The sequence below is a fragment of the Podarcis vaucheri genome, assembly GCF_965113315.1.
Source record: "Podarcis vaucheri genome assembly, chromosome: 3".
NCBI lineage: Eukaryota > Metazoa > Chordata > Lepidosauria > Squamata > Lacertidae > Podarcis > Podarcis vaucheri.
The window spans coordinates 45012980-45037763 of record NC_138761.1 but is presented as its reverse complement, the minus strand read 5'-3'; the positions used below and the strand labels follow the sequence as shown (position 1 = coordinate 45037763).

Sequence of the window (24784 nt, the reverse complement as noted above, 5' to 3'; positions counted from 1 at the left end):
CGTTGCAATCAGAATTGTGCATTGTACCACAAAAGTGCATGCACCATCATTGGTATATCTAATAGGTTATGGCACTTGCTGTTTCCTTCTCATTCCCATTCCTGATCATGTCTAACACTAAAATGGATTTTTTTCACTGTAGTGGCATGCTGAGCAGCTGTTTTCAGTGAGCCTTCTGTTATAACCTAAAGATCTCGTTCCCTAAGTGGTTACACCCATTTTGAATCTATGGGCTATGATTCCCCCCCCCCAAGTAGCATGGCACAACACTGTGCACTCAGGCTGATTCTCACCTGTCTTTTTATGTTCCAGTTACTCAGTATTGTGGTGTAACCCTAAGCACATTTCCTAAGAAATGTCTTGCCCTGAGTTCAGTGGTATTTCCTCTCTAGTATGTGTAGGACTCTACCTCACTGGAGGTCGACAATCAGACTGGACAGCCGTCTGTTGAAAATGCTCCAGCTTCTTGCAGAGTTTGGACCAGATGGCTGGCAAGGAACCCTCCAGTTCTAGGATGGGAAACATTGATTTACAGGATTTGAAAGTAAGGTTCAAGCAACAGAAGTGCTAACATAAAATGAGAACTGTTTCACTGTCATTCCAGTTAACAAAACTCTCACCAGTGTGTCTTATTAAGAATTGCAGTAGGCCAAAAGGCTGGGCAGCATTAATGATGAAGATAGCAAATAGAAAATGTATATGTACTCGGTTATGTTCTGCTGAGCCTCAGCTTGTTGTTTTGGTTCCAAATAGTATACAACACTGTATCCATAAATAAGTTTGGTTTTTTAACTTCTGGTTTAGATGAATCTGATTTTTTAAAACGCATGGCTTTTGGTACAAAATGCCAAATAATTAAAACAGGTGTTCCCAGAGTGTTTCTTTTTATCTCAGCATGCAGGCGACCCACATAGGTCCAGTTGACCTTGCTGTAACCTGACTAGTTGCTTATTCTGGAGCTGTTCCGACAGGGGTCTTGTAACACATCAGCATGCTGTTTTAAATGGCCCCAGATGACCAGGTCAGTTCTGGGTTGACCGGAAGACAATGTGATTCTGATCTTGTTCCCTTCTGGTTGACCTGAGAGAGGTCTAGGTCAGCTGGACCTCTTGCTCTGTTGAATCCCCCACCCCACCCCATTCATTCACAAAAGGACACAATTAATCCTGAGTGCAAACTGATTTAGCCTTGATTCTGGAGCCATTGCCTCATTAGATCTGTCTTGGATCACTTCCAGCCATTTGGTACAGGGGGTTGCCAGAGAAAAGAGATGGGTGGGGTTAGGCACACATTTATTTAGTAGTTAATTCATCAGGTTCGCTGGTAGGGATGAATGGTAACTAGCCAGCTCAGCAGGGGAGCCTCTTTGCTGTGTCTTGTGATACCTGCCTGCTTAAGTGTTTATAGCAGAATAAAGGCATGTTGCGTTACAACACTGTGTGTTTTCTAACTAGCAGTGTGCCTCCTAGCCAGTCTTAATTGGTGTCTTATGCCCAGACAGATGAAGTCTGTGTTGCCTTTCTTTCCAATGACTATGTTTGTGTGATTGTGTGTGTCCTAAATTAAACTTGTGTACGCTTTCAGAAAACACTTGAAAAGTTAAATTCACACAGAAGCCCTTTCTTCCAATTTTAAATGAAGTGGGCTATTGTGAAGGCTCTCTCCTGGGGCCACTTAAATAACAAATTAATATTTGTATACTGTGCAAGCAGGCAAGATTACGTTGAGAAGGGGGTGGGGTCGAGAAAACAAAGCACAAGTTCCAGTTAAGAGGAGGACTAATTGCCTACCCAAGATGTTAATAAAGTCTCTCAAAAGTGACCTTTTTTAATGGCTCCTCCTTTGATCAGAGTACTTGCATGGTCCTCATCAGTGAAACATCTGAGCATCTGGCAATCATTAGTGTACTCTTATCTCCACCCCCCATGCACCTTCCCCATATCCCTGTGAGGTATGGAAGCACAGTTATGTCATTTTACAGACAGCGATCTGAAGCAAAGATTATGTTGAGGCCATGTTGCAATTCTATATTTGAGCCAGCAGTAGATAGCAGAGGTGGATGTTTCATATGTTCACAAGCAAACTTGTTTCTTTCTGGAAACGGGCATCTCTTGTGCAACGCTGTCCACCAATTAAAACATTTTTAGTTGATTACTCATCTCTCCCTTTTAACTAATTACTCAGCCACTAAATCAGTAGCATTTGGATACATTTGTATATGACAAGGGTGAGCTGGGCAGTCCTGAGTCCAAATGGCAACTGAGCCACAAACTTACCAAGCCTCTGACCCCCTTTTGTAAGTCCAGTTTAAAGGCAAAGAACCATGAGAAAGAAGAGCAGCTGCCCATTGGCAAGAGCACCTGGGCACCAGACTAAGCAGGCACCCAGGACATCTGGTCATATGCTCCCCTGATATGCTGAGATGTATTTATAATCAAATTATAGTAAAAAGGGTAAAGGGACCCCTGACCATTAGGTCCAGTCGTGGCTGACTCTGGGGTTGCGGCACTCATCTCGCTTTATTGGCCAAGGGAGCCGGCGTACAGCTTTCAGGTCATGTGGCCAGCATGACTAAGCCGCTTCTGCCAAACCAGAGCAGTGCACGGCAGCGCCGTTTTACCTTTCCGCTGGAGCGGTACCTATTTATCTACTTGCACTTTGCCGTGCTTTCGAACTGCTAGGTTGGCAGGAGCAGGGACTGAGCAACGGGAGCTCACCCCATAGTAGGGATTCGAACCGCCGACCTTCTGATCGGTTTAACCCACAGCGCCACCCGCGTCCCATCCAAATTATAGTAGCTATTTCTAAATTTGCACCTATACATATAAATTAGCACATGCCAATATAATATAAATCTAGGACCTTTTTATTTCCTGTTTTTTGGTGTATGTGATGCAGTTCTTCGTTTTGAATGTAGAATCAGGGGCCACCCTATTTGTAACAAGAAAATAAAAATTCTAGCTTACCATACAGGACTCTTGTAAGGACTACTGAAATAATGCACTTGAAGTGTTCTAAGCGTTTGAAATGAGCTATATTAGTGCGGAGAGACTCCAGGCTAGTTGGATCTCCTGGTTGTTGTTAAACAAACTAGCTGGGAAAAGGTGTGTGGTTGTTGTTAAACAAATGGAAATAAGAAACCATTGCTGATCCACTGTAAATAACCCAGAGATCTACTAGTAGATCCCAATCCACTGTCTCCCCCTCCCTAAGCTATATAAATACTGTGCTATTATTATGTTATTCAGTAACGCTTCCTTTAAACTCTTTAATAGACTGCTTTGATTTCCCTTTATTTGTATATTCATTTAAACCCATGTCACACATGAGCAACAAACTAGCAGCTAAAACTCCTAGGAGTAAGTAGACAGATGTCTAAAATATGACACAGGTAAGCTTTGATTTGAATAATGCCACGGCTTAGTCATTTTGGATGGATGCCAGAAACGTTTCTGTCTTTAAACACTTTCAGTACTCTTTAGTCTGAACAGTTTTTGGCACTGTCCACAGTGACTTCCATGAGGTTAGCAAATAATGGCAAATGTGGTGGAGTATAGTAGGTTTCTTACTATGACAACCATAATGATCACCATTGACTATGCCTGCCACTCTCTTGTGTGGTGGCGTGAAATGAGTGCAGACTTAAATCTCAGGTCAGAGAACTTTGAGTGCCTTCTTTTGCAGAGTTTTTCCACATTAGGCATTGAGTGTGTAATTTCCATGCTTTGTTCACTTACATTTTTCAGAGCATCCATACAATACTGTCATCCTGCATTTTCCCTGTAGTTCTGTCTTTTCACAGACCATAGAAAAGCCCACTTTTCTTCTGCTTTATATGATCAGCACAATCTCCACAATTACAGATGCTTTTAGCACTGCTCTTCTATCTTTTTAAAGGAATGGGGGTTCAACATGTACAAGGAAGTATCAAAGAGGTGAATCTACCACAGCTCAGCACACATTCATTATAACCCTTTTCCATTGTGATCTTTTATCACTTTATTCATTTTAATTATCTTTTAAGGACTGCTAAAAACCTATTTGGGATATATCTATATCAATTAAATGGAAGAATGTTATAGCGCTATCCAGCGGAGAGTGGTCCATTAGGGCGAATGCCCCACCATCCTCAGTCTGTCAGCCACCCGTCATCTGCCTGCCTTCCAGGGGGGGATGGCACTGGCTGCCAGCTTCCTCTTCCTTAATCTGAGTTGCTGTTAAAGAATTCAGCAGGTTAGGAAGATGGGGGCAAACCTAGAATCAGGTGGCTCCACCTGTAATTGGCTCTCACTCCACACATGTATTACACTACAGTGGTACCTCGGGTTACAGATACTTCAGGTTACATACCCTTCAGGTTACAGACTCCGCTAACCCAGAAATAGTACCTCGGGTTAAGAACTTTGCTTCAGGATGAGAACAGAAATCATGCTCTGGTGGCGCGGCGGCAGCGGGAGGCCCCATTAGTTAAAGTGGTACCTCAGGTTAAGAACTGTTTCAGTTTAAGAACGGACCTCCAGAATGAATTAAGTTCTTAACCAGAGGTACCACTGTATAACGCTATTTTAAAAAGAAAAGTGGAAAAGCTCATTTCTGATCACCACCATTTTTAGCATCACCACTAATAGCAGTGTCAGCGACTGAGAAGGGTGTTTTCCCCAACTTTCTTTTTTAAATTTTGTTAGGAATCTTGGGAAACCAATTAATATTAGTGCTATAAGTCACTAATAAGGAGGCAGCCCAGGGTATTATTCCTCCATACACTCCTCTGCTGTGGGAGTAACCAAACCTGGCATACAGACTGATTGCCTCTTAAAGCCGAAGTCTGACTTTGCCAGTAATGCTTCTTTTCTTCTGTAATCCTGGTCTAAGGACTCATCTTGACCATGCTGGTGAGTTTTCTACCGCTGAAGCACTGTAGTGCTAATTACAGCACATAACAAGTTTTGGGTCGCCTTATGATGCATGCAAACATACAGAACAGAACAGAACAGAACAGGAGAAGTGTTGGCTTTCCCTAAGCTCTTTTCATATGAAGCAATTGCCTTTCCCTTGAGACCTGGGCTAAGTGAACATTTCATATAATTAAAGGGGGGGGGAATGATGTTTCAATACAGCTTTACAAACAGCAGGCAGTGAGTCTGCTTTCCCCTTTATCTGCAGCATTGGAAATGCCTCTTACAAGTCACTCGTGCCAATCATCTCCCTGCACTTCTTAACCTCTGGAGAGGCTATTACTAAGACTTCTATTGAAGAGAATGGGAATGAATGTTTACCTGAAAGAAAGAAAGAAAAAGAAACCCCAGCATTTCTGAGCCAGAAGAGCCTCAGGTGTAAACTGCACAGCTTGTGAAGTATGCAGCTAGTGTCTGAAAAAAAAATCAAAATCCAGATCAAGGTTTAACAAATTGTACGCTGCCATACTGTATGTAAACAATCGTGTTTGGGTTGGAATGTGATCAAAGTGCTCGCACTCTGAAATGCCTGAAAAATGAGCAGGTCAATGCCTGGAAAACGTAAAACGCCTAAATGAAAATTTTGTTTTGGAGAGTGATTAGCAGCTGGCCTTCTCCCAAGCCCCACCTGCTCTGCTGCGTTTCTGACTGAAATGTCAGGCAAGAAATGGGACCACCGCCAATAAGTAGCAGTCTGTGTTTTCGAAACTCAACAATACTAACATTTACACAAGGAGGGAGGATTCTGATTTAAAATAATTAAGAGCCCGGATACAAAAGATACTGTCAATCTTTACTCCAACTCCTTCACGTTGGGCACTTTTTGATGTGACATATTATTGTGTTCGTTTACTTTTGCTGTCGGCAACATTTTGCAAAAAAAACCAAACCCCAACTCCAAACCAATCCCGCTATATCCCCTCCTCGAAAAAAAAGTTGTATTCTACTGCATGCTTCAAGAAACCTCATGGCTTCAAAAAGCTGGCTTTTTAATGAACATATTCAGTGTGATGGCACCTTAAAGAACACACCACATGGTAGCTCTAACTCTACAAACCATGGAAAATCTGAGCTAGTCTTCCAGATTCCGTGGCAACAATCGCCATCTTCTAAACCACAGCAGGCCTCATTGTTAACTAATCCTTGGTTAATGCAGTTTTGTGATTACATCTGTGGTGAACCTTTTGGCTTTTCTGCTGGACGCTAATAAACATTCTTCTTCTTTGCAGCCATTATTCTGATAGCTAATGAAATTCAGTGATTAGAATCACTCATCCCACATCTATGTTAGAAACAGTAAATTATGTGCAAAAGAAACCTCTTCCTCAATGCTCTTACTGCAGCATATTCTCCATAGCCTAAACAAGAAGTTTCTAGGAAATGCTTATGCCTGTATTTTAGCAATGTCCAGTGGGAAGAAGTTTCACAAAAGTGCAACAGATCCTGCAAGACATTTTCACACATTACAGAAACAAAAGGAGTCCTGCATTTCCACTGCAGGTTAGCCTTGTCTTTTTTGTAATGCTGGAAAGACATCAATTTTGCACTCCACCAGCCCCCACCTGCCTGTTTTCTTACAACCCACCCAGGGGTTAGCTATGTGTGTGTCAGATTCTTCCTCCTTAGCCTCCCTGTAGAACTGAGCAGGGAGGAAGATGGAGGCAACACTAGAATTAGTTGGCTTTGCCTGTCATTGGTTCAGACTCCACCTCTGATTGGCCTCTGTGTCTTCTGGACCACCAGTCCCAAGAGGCACAAGCCGGCACAGTGAATTTATGACCAGGAATCACTGCCTCTGAATGTAAGCCACAAGGGAACAACAGTCATTCAATTAAAAATATTGTTTCACAACATTGCACAGGGTCATATTAAAATATTTGGCTTTCTATAATGGATATTTCCATCTACGTTTATGATCAGAGGAGAATTGAAATGGAAAACATATATTTGAACCAGTACAATTGTCTATCTATCTATTGTGTGATTTCAAATAAAGTACATGATTTAAACCTGGGATACATTACATGGTAAGTATGTTTCAATATCAACTCTCCACAAATTCAGGCTTCAGTCCATGTTGTAAGCAGTGGAAAAATGTGTTAAATTGCTCAGTGTACCCTAGGTAGACAAATGTCCAAACAGGCAAGATAATGAAAATTCAAGAGGAAATCCAGTTAAGCTCCTGTTAAGTTCTCCTTTGGCTGGAGAACACGATGGAGCCATGACCATGATCAACTAGTATTTCTGTGAATCTGTTTCTAACCTTATCTGGAATAACTTTATGTGGTTAGAAACAATAAATCTTTGGAAGTACATTCAAATATAATCATGTGTGCAGTGCTTTTTTCTTAAAAAATGTTTAAGGGTACTCTCATTTTCTTACTCATATTGAAATACTGCCTTTCAATGAGGCCACACTTAGAGTCACAAAATGTTTAGGGGTATGTGTATCCCTGCATCCCCCTGAAAAAAGCACTGCATGTGTGAGATAATAATGTACTGGAATTTTTTTAATGAAAGTTAGGAATATGATATATACAATGTGGTGTCTGCACGACACAGATTTGTGTTAAAACCAGTTTGTAGTTTTCTCTCTATCCTACACACTCCCACACACAAACTGTGCAATGCTGTTACTTTTGTCTAGATTTCTTGTGTGAAACTTTAGGTAAGTCAGTTGTATATTTTTCAGTAGATCTAACCTTGAACACTATTTCAGAAAATGCAGTACGAACATACAACTGGAGGAGACTTTAGCAGCCTCTATCTTAACTCAGCTGTCAAAAAGATAAATTTTCCTCATTCCAAAATCTCTTTTATCATTTATCACTTCGATATTCTCAGCTCACGTTACCTACAAACAGAACTATGTATGATAAGAGTATATTTGTTGAATTGCTATTGGGGATATTTCTAGAGAAAAGTAACTGAATGTTGCCAATATTCATTTATCTTTAAAATACCATTTAAGCGAGAGAGAGAAATGCAAGAAATCTTAGGATAGGGAAAGCCACAGAGAACTTGGTGAAGTTCATCCCCTGTGGTGAATATCCAGAGGGGACAGTTGGGCTAGTCTGCTGTGAAAACAGTAAAGCGTCATAAAGACTAAGAAATTGTGTAATAAGCTATTGTGGACTTGAGTCCGCTTTTTCAGTGTCATCCACAGTTGGTTTAAATATGGGTGTTAGCTTTTACCTTAGTTTTGTGGCAACTTTGATTGATTTGCAGAAGAGGGTGCTAAAAGTCTCTGCTCTCTATTCTTATGGCTTTTTATCCTAAATCTTGACTTGGACCAAACTGTCCTTCAGATGGAGGTCACCTTCAAATACAGCACTGTCTCCCTCTATGACAGAGAACACATGGCCCCTACATGAAATAATCTTCAACCTGTGGGCTGTTTGTGGTCACAGCAGGAATTAGTGAATTATACTTAATACTAATTCATGCACAAGACCAGATGAAGGTCAAGACACTCCTGCTTTGCAGAAGAGGGGTTGGAAATTTCATAATATGAAAAGGGCACAATCCTTTCCCCAGTTCCTGACATTTCTGAGTTGTAATCAAAGGTTATAGGCTAAAAAATACCAGTGTGCCAAAGGTATAAACATTGTACAGTGACACTATGGCCAAGACCCAGAAAAAGCAGTTGGTACTGTATATGGAAATGATTCCTCTCTCCCCAAATCTGTTTTGGAAGCCCCAGAACAAGCCATAGCTCATTATTTTAGACACCATAAAGTAATCAAATACTTTAACCTCCTTACAACCTAACCCATAACATCAGATTTTGGTCTTGTGTGCCAAACATTATGTTATCTTTAGCGCTGGTGTGGAAGCTGCTGCCTCATTCCTTCCCACATTGCTTAGAAAATCTCTGAGGTGATGTCGTAGGATTCTGTCATTCCTTCCCACAACAGTTTCACAGCTAATGGGAAGGAGCCATGACGTGAGCTCTACCACATGACCTATATATGGGGATGTTACTTAGCTGTGCGGTAAGGACAGCTCTGCAACAGCTCCTAAGCCAATATCAGGAAGGGCCAAAGTTTTGGAAATGTAGAATGTGTTTTGGGACTCTGCAAAGTAAAGGTCTTCTGTGGAAATATCATTCCAGGGGTCCTTGTTTGCTTGAACTTGACATACAGAATAAAGAATTCTTGCTAGTGAATTATTCCAGGGCATGAGGAGGAGGCAGTTTATTAGGTATGTTACCTTCTTGATGTTCAAAAGATCTCATGCATCCATGCTTCTTTTGTAGACCGCTGTAGAAGATTGTTATTCCTCCTAGTATTATCTGATGCACAGCTGAGCTTTGCCACTAGGCTCCCTTTAAAGCAAATGGCATAAAATTCACACTGCATATGGACTGTTGCTTTGTTCTTAGTCAACTAGGAAAAGTTTTTCTAAACCTCTTATATGTCTTGGCAACTCAGTTTTGTACAGACCTTTAAATGGTTGGGGGTATTTTGGTGGCCAGTGCTTTAATGAATGGACTTGGTTGCACCAACTTTTATAGTACTGTATACACACTTAAGAATCAATGACGTTAGGAAAGTTAAGTTGAGAAAATAAAATGTGCATGTACTTCCAAAGTGGGAGTATTTAAAACTTTGTTCAGAGCTGCATAGTTTTGGCAGGCTGCCTGAATTAACTGTAAGAACTTCCTTTGAAGCCTCAGAACAGAAGCTCAGCGACAACTCCATAGAAAGAACGGCTGAATTTAATGTAACATGGAGAGGCAAGCTCAAAACAGAAAAAAGCAGCACCTTTACATTTCTGTCAAAAAAAGAAGTGACAAAGGGAGAAAAAAGTCTGAATTAAAGTGTTGTAATTTCACAATTTACTGCCACAGAGATTGCATTTTTTAGTCCCTGCCAATCACAGATCTGAGGGGAACAATTTGTCTGTATTGTTCATTTCATGTCATCAGTCCCCTTTTCTGTATCACACATCAATCAACATGTCCTTTCATTTCCATCATATGGTATCATTCAGTGTTCGTTTCTTCCCATTTTCTGCCAAGTAATTTTACTGTGCTATAGCTCACAGCAGAAGATTAGGAGCAACTCATTTTGGTGCATACGTCTTTACACTAGAAAACTCACAGATACAACTCATTTTGGTGCATACGTCTTTACACTAGAAAACTCACAGATACTATTAAAACTTCCATGCATAAATGGAATCTTAGTACAGTAAGCACTGATTTACTTTTGGTATAGGGGGGTGGAAAGACATCTAAAGTGTGTGTGTGTTTATGGAGAAGCACACTTATTCTTTGTTCCATAAAATTGTGGGATTTATTTTTCCTAGACCCATCAGACCCACCAACCATAATTTTAATATTCTTTTGGAAGCCGCCCAGAGTGGCTGGGGAAACCCAGCCAGATGGGCGGGGTATAAATAATAAATTGTTGTTGTTGTTGTTGTTGTTGTTGTTGTTGTTGTTGTTGTTGTTGTTGTTGTTACAAAGTACATGAGAAATACATTTGAAAAATAAAGAACTCTGAGCTGAGTACGCCAACTTGCCCCAGCTATTGAGCAGCGGGGCTACATGTCATAAGCATGCCATGCTCCCCAGTCAGGTATTTTTTCCCAATCCCTAGGTGCTTGTGAGGTAGAGCTGCCATATGTCTGGAATTTCCTGGATATAGCCGAGTTTTGGCTGTTATAAACAGTGTCCAGGCTGAAATCGCTTAAATGTCCGGGGAAAGCCAGACGTATGGCAACCAATGTTGGCACTCTAGATTTTGGTGAATTTTCTTTTAAAATAGCTCAAAAACTTCAATTATTTTTGAGTTTTTGCAAGAAAAAGCTCAACACCACTGGGCAAAACTCAGTAACTTTGGTGTCTGGATTTACACTTCTTGAAATATGGCAACCCTATGTGAGGACATATCCGAGGGCACAGGATTTTGTGGACCTGGCTTTCCATGGGTTCACCCCCAGAGGCCTTTTTTGTGACCAAGGGAACCTCTGCAGCTTCCATTGCTCTGCCATGAGTGCTCCAATGGCGGCAGAGGGGGAAAGCAAGTGTGTGCATGGCATGTTGGGGGCAGATTGAGAGAAGTCAAAGCTGTCCTGTTTTCTGTGACCCCTCTGACAACAGGCCGACTCTGGAGCTGGTGTACTGCCACGGGTTGGCCCTTGCCTGCCTTCGTTGGTCTGCCCTGTCTCAGACGTGAGTTAATAGCATTTTCTAGAACAGCAAAATCCTCCCCATTACTTGATATTATGATCATGTCATTACACTGTATGTAAGCTATTTTGTACCTGTAGGAACAGCGCATTGTCAGGAGCATCTTGAAGAGCACATGGTGCCTCTGAATTGATGCAGACATCACCATCAGTGCAAATTTCCCAAGTCTAGACAAGCCCTCAGGTTGTTTCAATGCACTGCAATTTCTCTGTGGAAAATCTCCCTTCACTGTCAGACACCCATTGTACAGGAGACATTCAGTCTGCAAATTATCTGTTTCCCCTCGAAACCATTGCACCGCAAAACAGTGTGACAACAACCAGATAGCCTGACAGGGTTTTGCTCTCTGTGTTCGTTAACTGATGGAGGTTGTGTTTGGTAAGATGCTGTTTATTGTCACTGGATTGCTCTGGCTATGGGAACGGAAGGTTACAGGCTGCATTTTATGAGGCCCAGCATGGGTTGTGTTGCATGCATGTGTGTGTGTAATACAGAATATATCTTCTTTCTTTCTTTTTTCCTAGTAAAACTTGGGTTTGCTGTTTCCTAAGGAAGCACTTTGCCATTTAAAAATTCCCTTTAAAACATGTTTACAACCACTCCTTTGCCCTGTTTCAATAGTCATGAAATGAACACAGTCAATATTTTCCACAAAACAAAACAAAACAAAACACTGGACTTTCTTTTAATCAAGATGATTCATTAACAGGTGGTTGTGAAGTGGGATCAGGTTTGCATTAAGATCTGTAGGGTAGCAAATTTCCAAACAATACAAAGGCTAAGATCCATAGAGCACTTACACCAAGACGGTCCTGCTGAATTTAATGGAACTATTTCACGTGGCTGCCTCAATCATTAATTAAAAGCTTTGGGGCCACATAGCTAGTACAGTTGCTGTTAAGTTGTGGGTGAACATATCAGACGACACAGCTATTCTTCAAACCACTCTTGTTTATTCACAGGCCAGGACAGAACTGAACTGAAGGGCTCCGTCAGTCTTCTTATATAGAGCTCCAGTACCACGTTACTGTAACAACTTTCTAAAACTATCCAATCACTGAACGTCACTTTCGATCCTTCATTTGCATAACTATCTACAGTATCCATCCAATTACTGAACGTCACTTTCGATCCTTTACAGTGGTGCCCCGCAAGACGAAATTAATTCGTTCCGCGAGTCTCTTCGTCTAGCGGTTTTTTCGTCTTGCGAAGCAACCCTATTAGTGGATTAGCAGATTAGCGCTATTAGCGGATTAGCGGCTATTAAAGGCTTAGCGGCTATTAAAGGCATAGCGGATTAGCGGCTAAAAGGCTATTAGCGGATTAGAAAAAGGGGGGAAGCGGAAAAAAATCGGAACACTCACAAGACGTTTTCGTCTTGCAAATCAAGCCCATAGGGAAAATCGTTGTGCAAAGCAGCTCAAAAACGGAAAACCCTTTCGTCTAGCGGGTTTTCCGTCTTGCGAGGCATTCGTCTTGCGGGGCACCACTGTATTTGCATAACTATCTACAGTATCCATCCAATCACTGAACGTCACTTTCGATCCTTTATTTGCATAACTATCTACAGTATCCCCCTGCTGGCCCAGGGTGAGAACTTCAATACATAACAGTTGCTGCTATTGTTTTCTAGAGCATCATCTATGTGTTGCTTTAAGGTAACATCAACAAAAAAGCGAGATCCACCCTGAGTGATTTGCAAACTAATTCTGATGGCAAGTGAACAAATGAAGGAATGGAATGGAATGGAAAGGAAAGGAAGAAAAAAGAAAAAAAAGGGAGTGGTACAGTTAGAATGGGATGGGTATTTGCAAATTACTTTATAGATAACTCATAAATAGATCCGTATTTAGATACAAAAATGAACTGTGTTTGGAGCAGATTTCCTGCAAACAGGAGAACCTGGAAAGCTTCAGTATTGTAAGGTTTCAGGATATTTTTATATGCTGCAGTGAAAACCCCAGGCTTAGTGTGTTGTACACATAAGGATATTCTGCTCACCTGCTCCTGCTTCCTTCGGTTCTGCTTATGAAATTCAAAGAGTTCTCTAAAGTACTGATAGGGATATCAATCACATTCCATATTAGGTTACTAGCAAAAGAGAGCCATTAGCTTTAATATGTAATAACTGTGCCATGAAGATAATAACATAAAATCCAAGAAATGCAATTTAGAAAGGCTTTCTGCTCCAGCCTTGTGACTTCAGAAAATCTTTTATAATCCTATCCCCAGAGTCACAGAAAATCTTGTTTGCGGTATTCTTTCAACTTTGTTGGGGGCGTCTTACTGCATCTTAGGCTCATCATCTGTCTCAATCTCTCCCCATATAGGCCTGCAAAAGCAGATAGTACTTAAATATATATTTTATTTAATTTATTTACTATATATATATATATATAAAGCCACCCAATAACATTTGTTCTCTGGGTGCCTGTGAGCACGAAATGATTAAAAAATACAATTAAAAGCATAACATCACAAAATAGAAATTTGTAGTAGAAAAAAAATCCAGTGTACAGAACAATGAAAGCAGGTAACTCTCAGATACAGGGGTCACATAACAGACCCCTGTATAACAGTGGTTCAGAACACTAACAACACAGGTTCTTAGGGCACATCACACCCAAGATGCTAACACTAAGAAGCTCCTCTCCCTGGTAGCCAGCCATTTCACTTCACTTAATGGGGGCACATAGAGTGGGGCCTCTGAAGAGGATCTCACATGGTACAGTGATGTTACCTTGCCCATATTTTTAATGGGACTCTCTCCCATTGATGTACTATATCTGGGATTATGTCTGTGACTCTCTCCATGTCATCATCATAAACTGCACTGTTGAGTTTCACATGCTTCTCATTTTGCAATGGGCTGTCAGATGCAGAAAACATTTTGTGTTCTTCTCCACCCTCTGTATGCTTAAGTGGGAATTTAGCCAAAGCAACAATAAGTTGCTGTTAAAGGTAGGCTTTTATCTATCACATATTTTTTTTAATCCGTGCAGATTAAATTTGATCATGCATTTAACATAACGTCTAGCTTGGCTCATAGAAGCTATAAGTGCTTATCACTACAGTAGTACAGTAGTAATTTTAAAAAATTGAATTACAGAATTGTAGCTTCAGAATCTTAACTGGACTTTATTCCACAGTTGCTCTTTCATAGCCTGTAACTATTATCTGGGGAATTTGTTGCACTAACAGTTACTCCAGCTCTGTTTTTAATCAGCTGGAATGAAATATTGATGTAACCATTTAAGATCTGAAATCATTAACTGCAAACAATGGGATCCTTCTGCTCTCAGCTATATCAGCTACAGTAGTTTAAATATGGAGTAAGTTTACTGTAGCCACTAAAGTACTTAACTACTGATGCGTGATGCAATTTTGGACCTTAGTTTCCATCTGTGGTGACGTTTTTGTCCACCTAGAATGAATAGCTTATTGCTTAACATCAAAGATAACAACAAGAAGAAAAATAAACATGAGCATGCACACTTGGACAAATTAAAAACTAGGTGGCAGCTGTTCAAGGGGTCGGGGAACTTGGTCTAAGACGATTCCACACTTCAGGATAATACAGTGGTACCTCTGGTTACGAACTTAATTCGTTCCAGAAGATCGTTCTTAACCTGAAACCGTTCTTAATCTGAGGTACCACTTTAGCTAATGGGGCCTCTCGCTGCCGCCATGCTGCTGGTGCACGATTTCTGTTCTCATCATGAGGTAAAGTTCTTAACCCGAGGTACTACTTCCTGGTTAGCAGAGTCTGTAACCCGAAGTGTTTGTAACCCGAGGTACCACTGTAGATAGTTTTTGATGACCACACTACAGTGATTACCCGTGGACTGAACAGATAGAATAAGAACTGCAAGATCACACAAAGGACCAGGATTCTGCTTTTCACAGTGGTCAACGAAATGCCTCTTAGCCATGCATGAAAAAAAATTCTTTGTACGCAGTTTATGGATTTCTGACAAATATTGCCTCTATGTGTGGAAGTTCCATTCTGTTATCCAGACTTTGGCTGCAATCCTAACCCAACTTTTCTGGAAGTAAACTCAGCTGAATTCAGGTAGTCCTGACTAGGATTGCTGTTAAGTTTTTTTTTTGGCCTATCCTTTTAGAAAGCCCTCTCATAGCTAAACTACACATTACACTTAATTGTACTGTGCTGCTACATGTCTAGTTTTTCTTTAATTACAGGCATATTGAGACTGCAGGACAGAGGGGGCTGAATTTAGGCAAAACCTGTGCAGCTATAAGGCTTCAAAAGGAAGCTCCCCTTGGCAGCACCTTATCTTTTCCCTTACATGCTTTGGTTTGGGTTTGTTTGATTTACATGTGTGGAAAAATATCAGGGTAGCAAATATAGATCCTACTCTAGGAATTATGGCATTGTAAAGATTCACTGTGGCCCAATCCCATCACTGACCCATGAATTCTGAAGTATGTGTTTATATATTCAATGGATAGTTAGATATGTTGTTGTTTAGTCGTTTAGTCGTGTCCGACTCTTCGTGACCCCATGGACCAGAGCATGCCAGGCACTCCTGTCTTCCACTGCCTCCCGCAGCTTGGTCAAACTCATGCTGGCAGCTTTGAGAACACTGTCCAACCATCTCGTCCTCTGTCGTCCCCTTCTCCTTGTGCCCTCAACCTTTCCCAACATCAGGGTCTTTTCCAGGGAGTTTTATCTTCTCATGAGGTGGCCAAAATATTGGAGTCTCAGCTTCAGGATCTGTCCTTCCAGTGAGCACTCAGGGCTGATTTCCTTAAGAATGGATAGGTTTGATCTTCTTGCAGTCCAGGGGACTCTCAAGAGTCTCCTCCAGCACCATAATTCAAAAGCATCGATTCTTCGGCGACCAGCCTTCTTTATGGGTCCAGCTCTCACTTCCATACATCACTACTGGAGTTAGATATAGTTGAGCAAATAATTGGTTTTAGTTAAGCAAATAATTTGTTTTTGTCAAAATCTAGAAATGGTAGATTGTAAAAGGCAAATGTCTTTTGTTTTCTGTTCAGATGTGACCTGTAATTCAAATAATTATAATCCAGTGTATCCCTGTGTGTGCGTTGTTGTTGTTTACTGCACCAAATCGTTTTGGAATACAATATAATAGAAAAAGAGAAAATCAATACCTACCTTAAATGGGTCCAACAGTCCAGTCCTGTACAGATTTAGGTGCATCAAATTCTGCAGTTGGATCAGGTTGCATTTTTTCTAGTGAGCATAGATGGTTGTATCCCATTTTCTTCCCCTATCTCACACACTTCCTGTGTAGGTTATGCGCATACAGATTGTGTGAACAGTTCCTTTGGAGCATAGATATGCCTACTCTAAAATTCACTTGTTTGCTAACATAAAGGGGGAAATACATAGAAAACATGAAATAATATTCTTTGCAGGGCAGGTGATTCTGATTTTCCACGTCAGTTTCCACATGCATCTTAGACAGCAAGAACAAACTGACTTGACCTTCACAGCCTTTTTGTTCAATTATTTTAAAATCTCAGTGTGTTTCTATTGCAAAAGGGGAACCATTCTGTGGTTAATTTATCACCTGTGGTTTTCCATAACTGTTTCTCAAAGCCTCCTGGAGTAACTGTTTGTTTCACATATCAAAGGAAGTGAGATAAAATCTTGTTATGGTTTTATGTTTGTATTAAAATTTCTATTAACTCCCTTCCACAAGTGCAGCTTTAGATTAATTAGTTCTTCAAAGACCTTGAAAAGGTATTAATAAAGACTTCCGGGGTTGACGCGATCTGGGAATGGCGGATTCCCTCCGAGCTCCGGAGGGAATCGGCTCAGCAGGGGACGGGTCTTTGCCGTGCCGGCGACACGGGGACCCTTAAAACCGCAGGCGCGGTGCCTGCGGACTGAAGACTCGGCGGGTGCCTTAAGCGCCCCCCCTGATTCGCGAAGAGCCTTTTTAAAGGCTGCGGAGGGGATACGGGGGGTGGCGTGGCACTGAGAGTCCATCGCTACCTCTGCTGAGCGAAGCCGCGAGCCATGACCGGAGAGCGCTGACTTCCTTCCTTGAAATTCGGCTGAAAAAACAACCCGTGAGTAATTTGGACTTGGCTTTTAAGAAATTTATCCACTGAATTTGAGACGATCGGGGGATGTGCTAAAAGGAAGTCCGCACCCCCCACCTTGCAGACGATCTAGAGCAACGAAAAAAGAACTAAGCTGGAGTGCCCACCCTGTAAAGGGTGAGTTTTAAAAAAAAAAGACAGTAACTTCCAAGATTTGGAAATTTTGAGCAGGAGAGAGGAGTGTTGGATGTTTTGTGTTCTGTTGTAAACAACCCCCCCTCCCGGGCCCGGGAGCGTCCTGCTTTGGAGCTGGTTTAAGAAGTGCAGAGTTTGACAGCTGTCAAAGCTGTCAAACGGACTGTTAATAGTGGAAAATTGCTACCTAAGTTACCTCTGGATTAAAAAGAGTTACAATTGATCTAAAATTGTTGGAAATAAAGAAACAATAACAAGACAAAGGACTGTTGGGGAAAAGAATACTAAGTAACCAGATTCCCTCTAGAGGGAATTCTGTGGAATTACAATGGCTGTGGATGGAAAGATACTGGGAGAAATCGAAAGGATGTTCTATTTGGTTGGAATCTTACAAGAGCAGACTACGGCTATGAGTGAACAATTGATGACCTTGACTTCTGAAACAAGTAGTTCTGCTGAATGTAACGAGGACCTCAATGAGAAAGAATCCACAGCTGAACCAGAAATGATAATAAAAGAAGAGGAGAAGACAAAACAAGAAAGAGAAGAAGTGATGTGGGAAAATACAGAGCAGAAGCTGACGCCTGTGGAATACAAACAAGGAGATTATTGGAGCAAATCTACTATAAATCCACGAAAGATGCAGAAGACGAAAGTGGAGGTCCTGGGAGTCTATGAAATTAAGGAATTTAAAATAAAGAAATATAATCGGGGCCTCCACATAGACTCTGACTTTGATTACCTTCAAGATTCATGCCTTGTGGAAACTCTTCAGCAGCTGTTTGCAAATATGGGAAGAGACTTTGGATTGATGGTGAAAGAACTCTTTCGAGATGTGACGACTGGCATAAAGGATTACCAACAAGACCGGCGGAGAGGGACTGAAAGAGACTGGAGGGCCTCGGACGTGAGGAACCCGGGCTAGGAACTGTTATTTTGGACATGCTTTGGGAAGGGACGCAAACCGGGGATGGGAGGGAGGGAAAAATTAAGTTCTAACAACACTCATGATTATGGGATTTGGTTAAAAAGATCATTATTCAAGACAAAATGGGAAATCGTTGGAAGGGAATTGAGGTCCAACTTAGAAAAAAATAATTTTGTTTGTTTTTATAAAAGGACTAATATTAAGACAGGGAAATGCCAATTTGCTGACATAAATTTGGAAATGGGGATGCAAGGGAGGGGGTAGGGGGAAGTCAATGACCAGGGTTAGGAAATAACATTTTCGGGAAAGTATATATGTTTGTTGTTGTTTTCTTATTTTCTTTTTTGTTTATGTGTTTATTTGTTTTTTGTGTCTTTGTTTTTGTCTATATAAAATGTGAAAACCCAATAAAAATTTTATAAAAAAAAAAAAAAGAAAAGGTATTAATAAAAAAAATGGCTGGAGGAGAAAGGAGGTGTATTTCTCTAAATTTTATACTTTTCTTTTTCTTAAAGAAAAAATGAAATAGAAAATTAAGTATTTGAGGGGAATAGTAGCCACTGCCTGTTGTAATCTGTGCCTTTATGAAAATGTGGGGACTGTTACCTAGATCAAGAGTGAGGCGCAGTTCCAAATACTACCTAGCTCAGAATCTGAGGAATTTTCTACTAAAGCATTAGGAATTCTCTGTTTTTTATTTATTTAGGCTGTAACCCTACACTTCGTTTCCTAAGCACTGTAGGATTTACTTCAGAGTAGACATGGATATAATTGCACTCCCGCCAAACAAGCTCCTACCAAACTAACTTACAGGCAAGATAGTAAGTTACAATAAAAATGCAACATCATAAAAATGAAAGCATAAAGTATCATAAAAATAACTCGTGTGGCCTCAGGTTAATTTCTGATCCCTTCAGCTGTGCCGGCAAATGAAGATACCGATTTGCATATGGCACAAATTGTATTCTCTTTTGCAAGTGAGGCAGAAGGCGGATGCACAAATAGCATGCCAGAAAGTCTTGCTGGCATCCCTACATGTACTGTATTTTTCGCTCTATAGGACGCACCCGACCATAGGACGTGCATTGTTTTAGAGGGGAAGAACAAGAAAAAAATAATTCTCCCCATCTCTGCTCAGCGCCCCTTCAGCGAAGCGACAGGAGAAACGGAGCCCCTTCCATTTCTCCTCCCGCTTCGCTGAAGGGGCGCTGCGCAGTTCTCCCTCTCTGCCGAAGCCAGGAAGCTCTGCCGAAGCTCTCCTGGCTTCAGAAAAAGGAACCCGAAGCCTCCGGAGTGCAGTGGGAGCGCTCCCTCTGTGCTTTGGAGGCTTTGCGTTGCTATCGCTGAAGCCAAGGAGCCTGCATTCGCTCCATAGGACGCACACACATTTCCCCTTAATTTTTGGAGAGGAAAAAGTGCGTCCTATAGAGCGAAAAATACGGTAATTTATGAGAAAAGTGTTAGCGATGGGGGGGAAATGCAGCAGTTGTGTTTCCTTGATGGTAATTCAAAATGGAAACAAAGGTTCACATGAATGCAGCATTCATTACATCCTGTATGTGAGACAGGGCTGTATTTATCTATAAAAAATATTTATATACTGCCAGCTCATATAAAATAACAAGGTAGGTAAAGGTAAAGGGACCCCTGACCATTAGGTCCAGTCGTGGCTGACTCTGGGGTTGTGGCGCACATCTTGCTTTATTGGCTGAGGGAGCCAGCGTACAGCTTCTGGGTCATGTGGCTAGCATGACTAAGCCACTTCTGGCAAACCAGAGCAGCGCACGGAAACGCCGTTTACCTTTCCACCGGAGCGGTACCTATTTATCTACTTGCACTTTGACGTGCTTTCAAACTACTAGGTTGGCAGGAGTAAGGACCGAGCAGCGGGAACTCACCCCGTCGCAGGGATTAGAACCGCCGACCTTCTGATTGGCAAGTCCTAGGCTCTGTGGTTTAACCCACAGCGCCACCCGCGTCCCTGTTTATTGATATGTGTGTCTTAATGATGAAAATTTAAGCCTTATTTATTAGATTTGTATGTGTTTCTGCTGCTGCTGCTCTCATTCCAGACAGGAGAAGTTTCTTTTGTTTTGTTTCTCTCTCTCTTCTCTCTCTCTCTGAAGGGTTCTCAGTATACTCCTCTCTATGTTTATGCTATATATGTTGGCTTATATGTTGTTCTGGTTTTATTGTACTTTTATTTTGAAATAAAACACAAAGCGCCTGGGAGGAAAGAACAGGACAAGGCTTCCATCTTTCACTTCTCAGGTTTTGATTTTGCATTACCTTATGTTCACGTTTCAAGGAAATTGGGTGTTTTCTCCTGTGAGCTACTCTGAATTGGAGCGAATTTGATTGTATGTAATAGCTCCATTACTTGGGCAGCATACGACAAACCAATCAAGACAACCCCCTTGGTGGTCTGCAGTTTCTCCCAGCTCACTACAAAGTTTTTTTTTTTAAAAAAAAAGCGTGCACACACACATTCGGCATGATCAGGTGAAAGGTCTTTCTCCACAGAAACATTTACACTCCCACCCATATGAAATATATCCTGTGCTTATCTGGGCAGAAATGGTCATGAAATTAACCTTTAATCATACTATTTGGAGGCCATTGTGCATTGTGACAAAGGTGTAGCATAATTTTTGATAGTGTTAGGGTCCTTTATTACAATTGCGAGCGATTTCAGAGTGCTGGGGAAAGTCCATTACTATATGGATTGAAATAAAGGCTTTTAGTTTTAAGTGGAAAACACCTGCTGATATCAATATTAGACTCTAATTGCAGACTACAGTTACATCTTATGGGAAAGTGTTTTAACACCTCTTAGCTCTGTAAATGCTCTCTTCTTCTGATCCATTCTGTGATCAGATTTGCAGTGATATCTAGAACACACACTAGTAATTAGGTTCAGGTATATGTGTTATTATCTCTCACATAGTCATATGATAGATACACTCCTGAAGTCTTTTTGCAAGTAGTTTAGTTCCTGAATAACATGTTAGTTAGACTCATGTGTGACACACCCTTTTAAAATGATATATCTGACATAACTTGACTTGATTTGGGTATTGGATTGCATTGTCCAGTCTTGCAAAACTAGAAATGGGATCTCATTGGCTTGGATTCTAAGAAAATTTTACTTTAGGAAGTTTGCAGAAGGCATTTATTTATTTATTTAATAAAAAATATATGCAACTTTATTGTAGGAAAAATATCATAGCAGTTTACAAAAAAAACCACAATAAAATTATCACTAAAAAATAAATAAATTACAACCATAATTTAAAACGTACAGAAAGATAGAACCAAAATACAATAGACTAAAAAAGATAAAAACTCATGCAAACTTTCTAAACATCTGGGTAATGTATTTGGCAGGCACCAAAATGCAGTGAAGGCACCTGTCTATGGGCAAGGGGTTCTAGAAATTGCTGCCTCCTTGCACCCCCAACCACAATATGCAAATATTTTGCAATCTGTGTAGTTGCTGTGGTCCATGAAGCCCAAGAAGAAGCCTTGCCCAAGTCACTGTCTCTCTGCCTATTTCACCACATAGGCATGTTGTAAGTTGAAAGCACTGCACTAAACTCTTTGGGAAAAGAGCAAGATATAAAAATAATACATGTTCTCTTAAGTACAAATCTTTAGTTTGAGAGCGGTAATCCTGGTTACTCTAATCTTCTGCCTAGTGCATGAAGCTTCCATGTTTAGACAAACACTTCAAATATGTGAGTGCTTTGGCCATATGCTCCAACTTCCTTCATCAGTCCAGAGCACATTCATTGTTATTTTTCCTTCGTCTCTTGCTGCTGCTATTACATTGAATGCTGGGCCCTTCTGTCCTTCCCTGCAATTCAGATTGTGGAAGAATAATGACCGAAAAGTTCTACCAAGCCAAAATGGGAAAAAACAACAACTAAAAATATAAGTGTAGGCCGACTTCTGAAACTGGCAATATTTCTGCCTCTCTTAGCAGTGTTGTGATGGGGTCTCGCAGATTGGCTTTCAGAAGCACAGATGTCTCACTCTAGACAAATTGCACCTTGTGTGGCCTAGGCAAATTGTGTATGTGACATAAATGTGATAGTTTCCCATCCATTTTGTCATATAAGTAGTATATATCACGATATGATTAATTTTTTTTTGAATTTTAAATTGTTGGAACCCTCTAGTGAAGGTCGTGTAATAACTTGAATCAATCAAATCAATCAATCAATCAATCAAACAAACAAACAAACAAACAAACAAACAACAATAATCTAAAAATGATTATAGGTCCTTCCCTGGTTCACCTAAGACATTGTTTGATGCTGCTAGATGTCAGGTGATTTCAGAGTATGGGTAGCAACAAAGACCTATCTTAATAATCTTCCGAATTGTAGCCAATTTATCTAGAACTAACACGCCCCCCCCCCCAATGATGGGAGCAATCCTATGCACAAGATGCTGGCATTGAGGAAAGCCAGCAAAAAGTTAGACCAGATCCAACCCACATTCAGCAGTGGGGCGGCTACTGCTGCTCTGCCTAAGCCTGGCAAACAAGGCTTCAAAGTAGTATTCTATACTGGGTTGCCAGGTCATGTGACTTGAGCTGAATGGGCTTAGAACCCAGCCTAAGTCCCCCGCTCTCTAGTCCTGCGACTGCCATGCTCTCAGAACACCTACTTTTGAAGCCTTAGCCTTGGTTCAGCCAGCTTCAGCTCAGGATGAGCAAGTTGGGCATATCTTTGGCTGAGCCAGGGTTAGGGACTTAATGCGAGTTGAGCCTAGCTGAGCTGGGAATCAGGCAGCTAAACTGGAGGTCCACTACACCGCAAGCTGCTCATCCCAGTGGATCTTACCATAGGATTGCCCCCTAAAACTGTTATGTCTGCTTTTTGAAGCATAGATAATTTTCTATATATCTGAAACCCAGAATGTCAGCAGTGCTGGGATAATGCCAGATTGATTTTAATTTTTGAATCACTTGATTGATTAAAAGCAAGAAAGTTAATTGTCCCCATGGGAGAACAATGGGGAAATCTTAAGTAAGCTATTGAGGGAAATTGCAGACAAGCAGGGATATAATCCTAATGCTATTTTCGTAAAGGGAAATTCAGTCTTTTAAAACGAAATCTAAGGTTTGGATCTAAGTCTTTCAAACAATGGGGTCATTTTAACAGCATCTAGACTTTCACTTCAGCCATCTGACTTCAGTGTAAACTGTTTGTGGTTGGAGGCAAAAATAGCAGATCCTTTCAGAGTTCCTGAAAGATTAGTTATTTGGGGGCTCACATTTTACAGATGATGGCTAATGTGGTTGGATGTTTATAGTGTTTGAAAGACCGTTGCATGTTTATGGTGAAATTTAATAAAAAAAATTGGGGGGGTAGTTAATGTGCTTTAGATTAGTATAACTTGAGGTTTAGGCTTGGGGTATGCTTGTAAACCTAATCAGTTGCAGAAATCCTTAATTTAATACTGAGACATATTTTTTCCATCAACAAATATGAGATACAGCATTGTCTTATTTTTAGCAGACTTCATCTATTCTTCATTGGGAGTTGCACAAATTCTGCCAATGTAAGTCCATGAGCCAGAAGCACTTTGGAAAAGGAATATGAAAGGCTAGTTGAACTGGACTTCCGCATCATTATTTGTTTGATTGAAGGAACCAGTAGGCATTTAGGTCAGAAGTATGGCTAGTGTGAGTTATCCTTTTGCAGGTGCATGGACTTATGTGCTGATGAATATCACACTCACTCTCATGTGCTATTATTTTTATTATTTATTAAATCTGTACACTGCCCTTCATCTGAAGATACCAGGGTGGTTCACAACAGAAAAATACAAAATGAGAATGCAAAATATAGTAGTACCTCGGGTTACATATGCTTCAGGTTACATACGCTTCAAGTTACAGACTCCACTAACCCAGAAATAGTACCTCGGGTTAAGAACTTTGCTTCAGGATGAGAACAGAAATTGTGCTCCGGCGGCGCAGCGGCAGCAGGAGGCCCCATTAGCTAAAGTGGTGCTTTAGGTTAACAGTTTCAGGTTAAGAACGGACCTCCGGAATGAATTAAGTACTTAACCCGAGGTTCCACTGCACATAAAACGAAAGCAAATTAATAACCCCACTCCACAAACACATTGAGAAAGCTGTAGAATGTTAGCCGAATGTCTGGTTGAAGAGAGACAATTGTCTCTTTGAACATTTTTGCCTGGCACCTAAAGATATGTAGTGAAGGTGCCAGGTGAGTCTCCCTAGGGAGAGCATTCCATAACTGGGGAGCCACTGCAGAAAAGGCCCGTTCTTGTGTTGTCACCCTCTAGACCTCTCACGCACACAAAGAAGGGCCTCACATGAAGGTTGCAGAGTCCACATGTGCAAGTATTTCTGTGTGCCTGACAGAACCATCTTCCTGCCTTCCCCATGTACTGTTCTGGGGGTTCTATTGACTCTTCAGAGCGGAT

General features: G+C 41.0%; 1 protein-coding gene across 4 annotated transcripts in view; it reads left to right on the top strand.

Moving 5' to 3' along the window:
* The window catches only part of KIF26B (kinesin family member 26B), a 271678-nt gene that overhangs the window by 47496 nt on the left and 199398 nt on the right, over positions 1-24784 (top strand). Inside the window, exon 1 of one of the 4 annotated variants that reach the window (XM_082214956.1) lies at positions 13767-13879. The exons of the other annotated variants lie outside the window; for them this stretch is intronic. Within the exon in view, the coding sequence (XP_082071082.1) occupies positions 13877-13879 (3 nt within the window). The 5' untranslated portion in view covers positions 13767-13876. Of the gene's footprint in view, positions 1-13766; positions 13880-24784 lie in introns of those variants that run through there. 4 annotated transcript variants of the gene reach the window in all.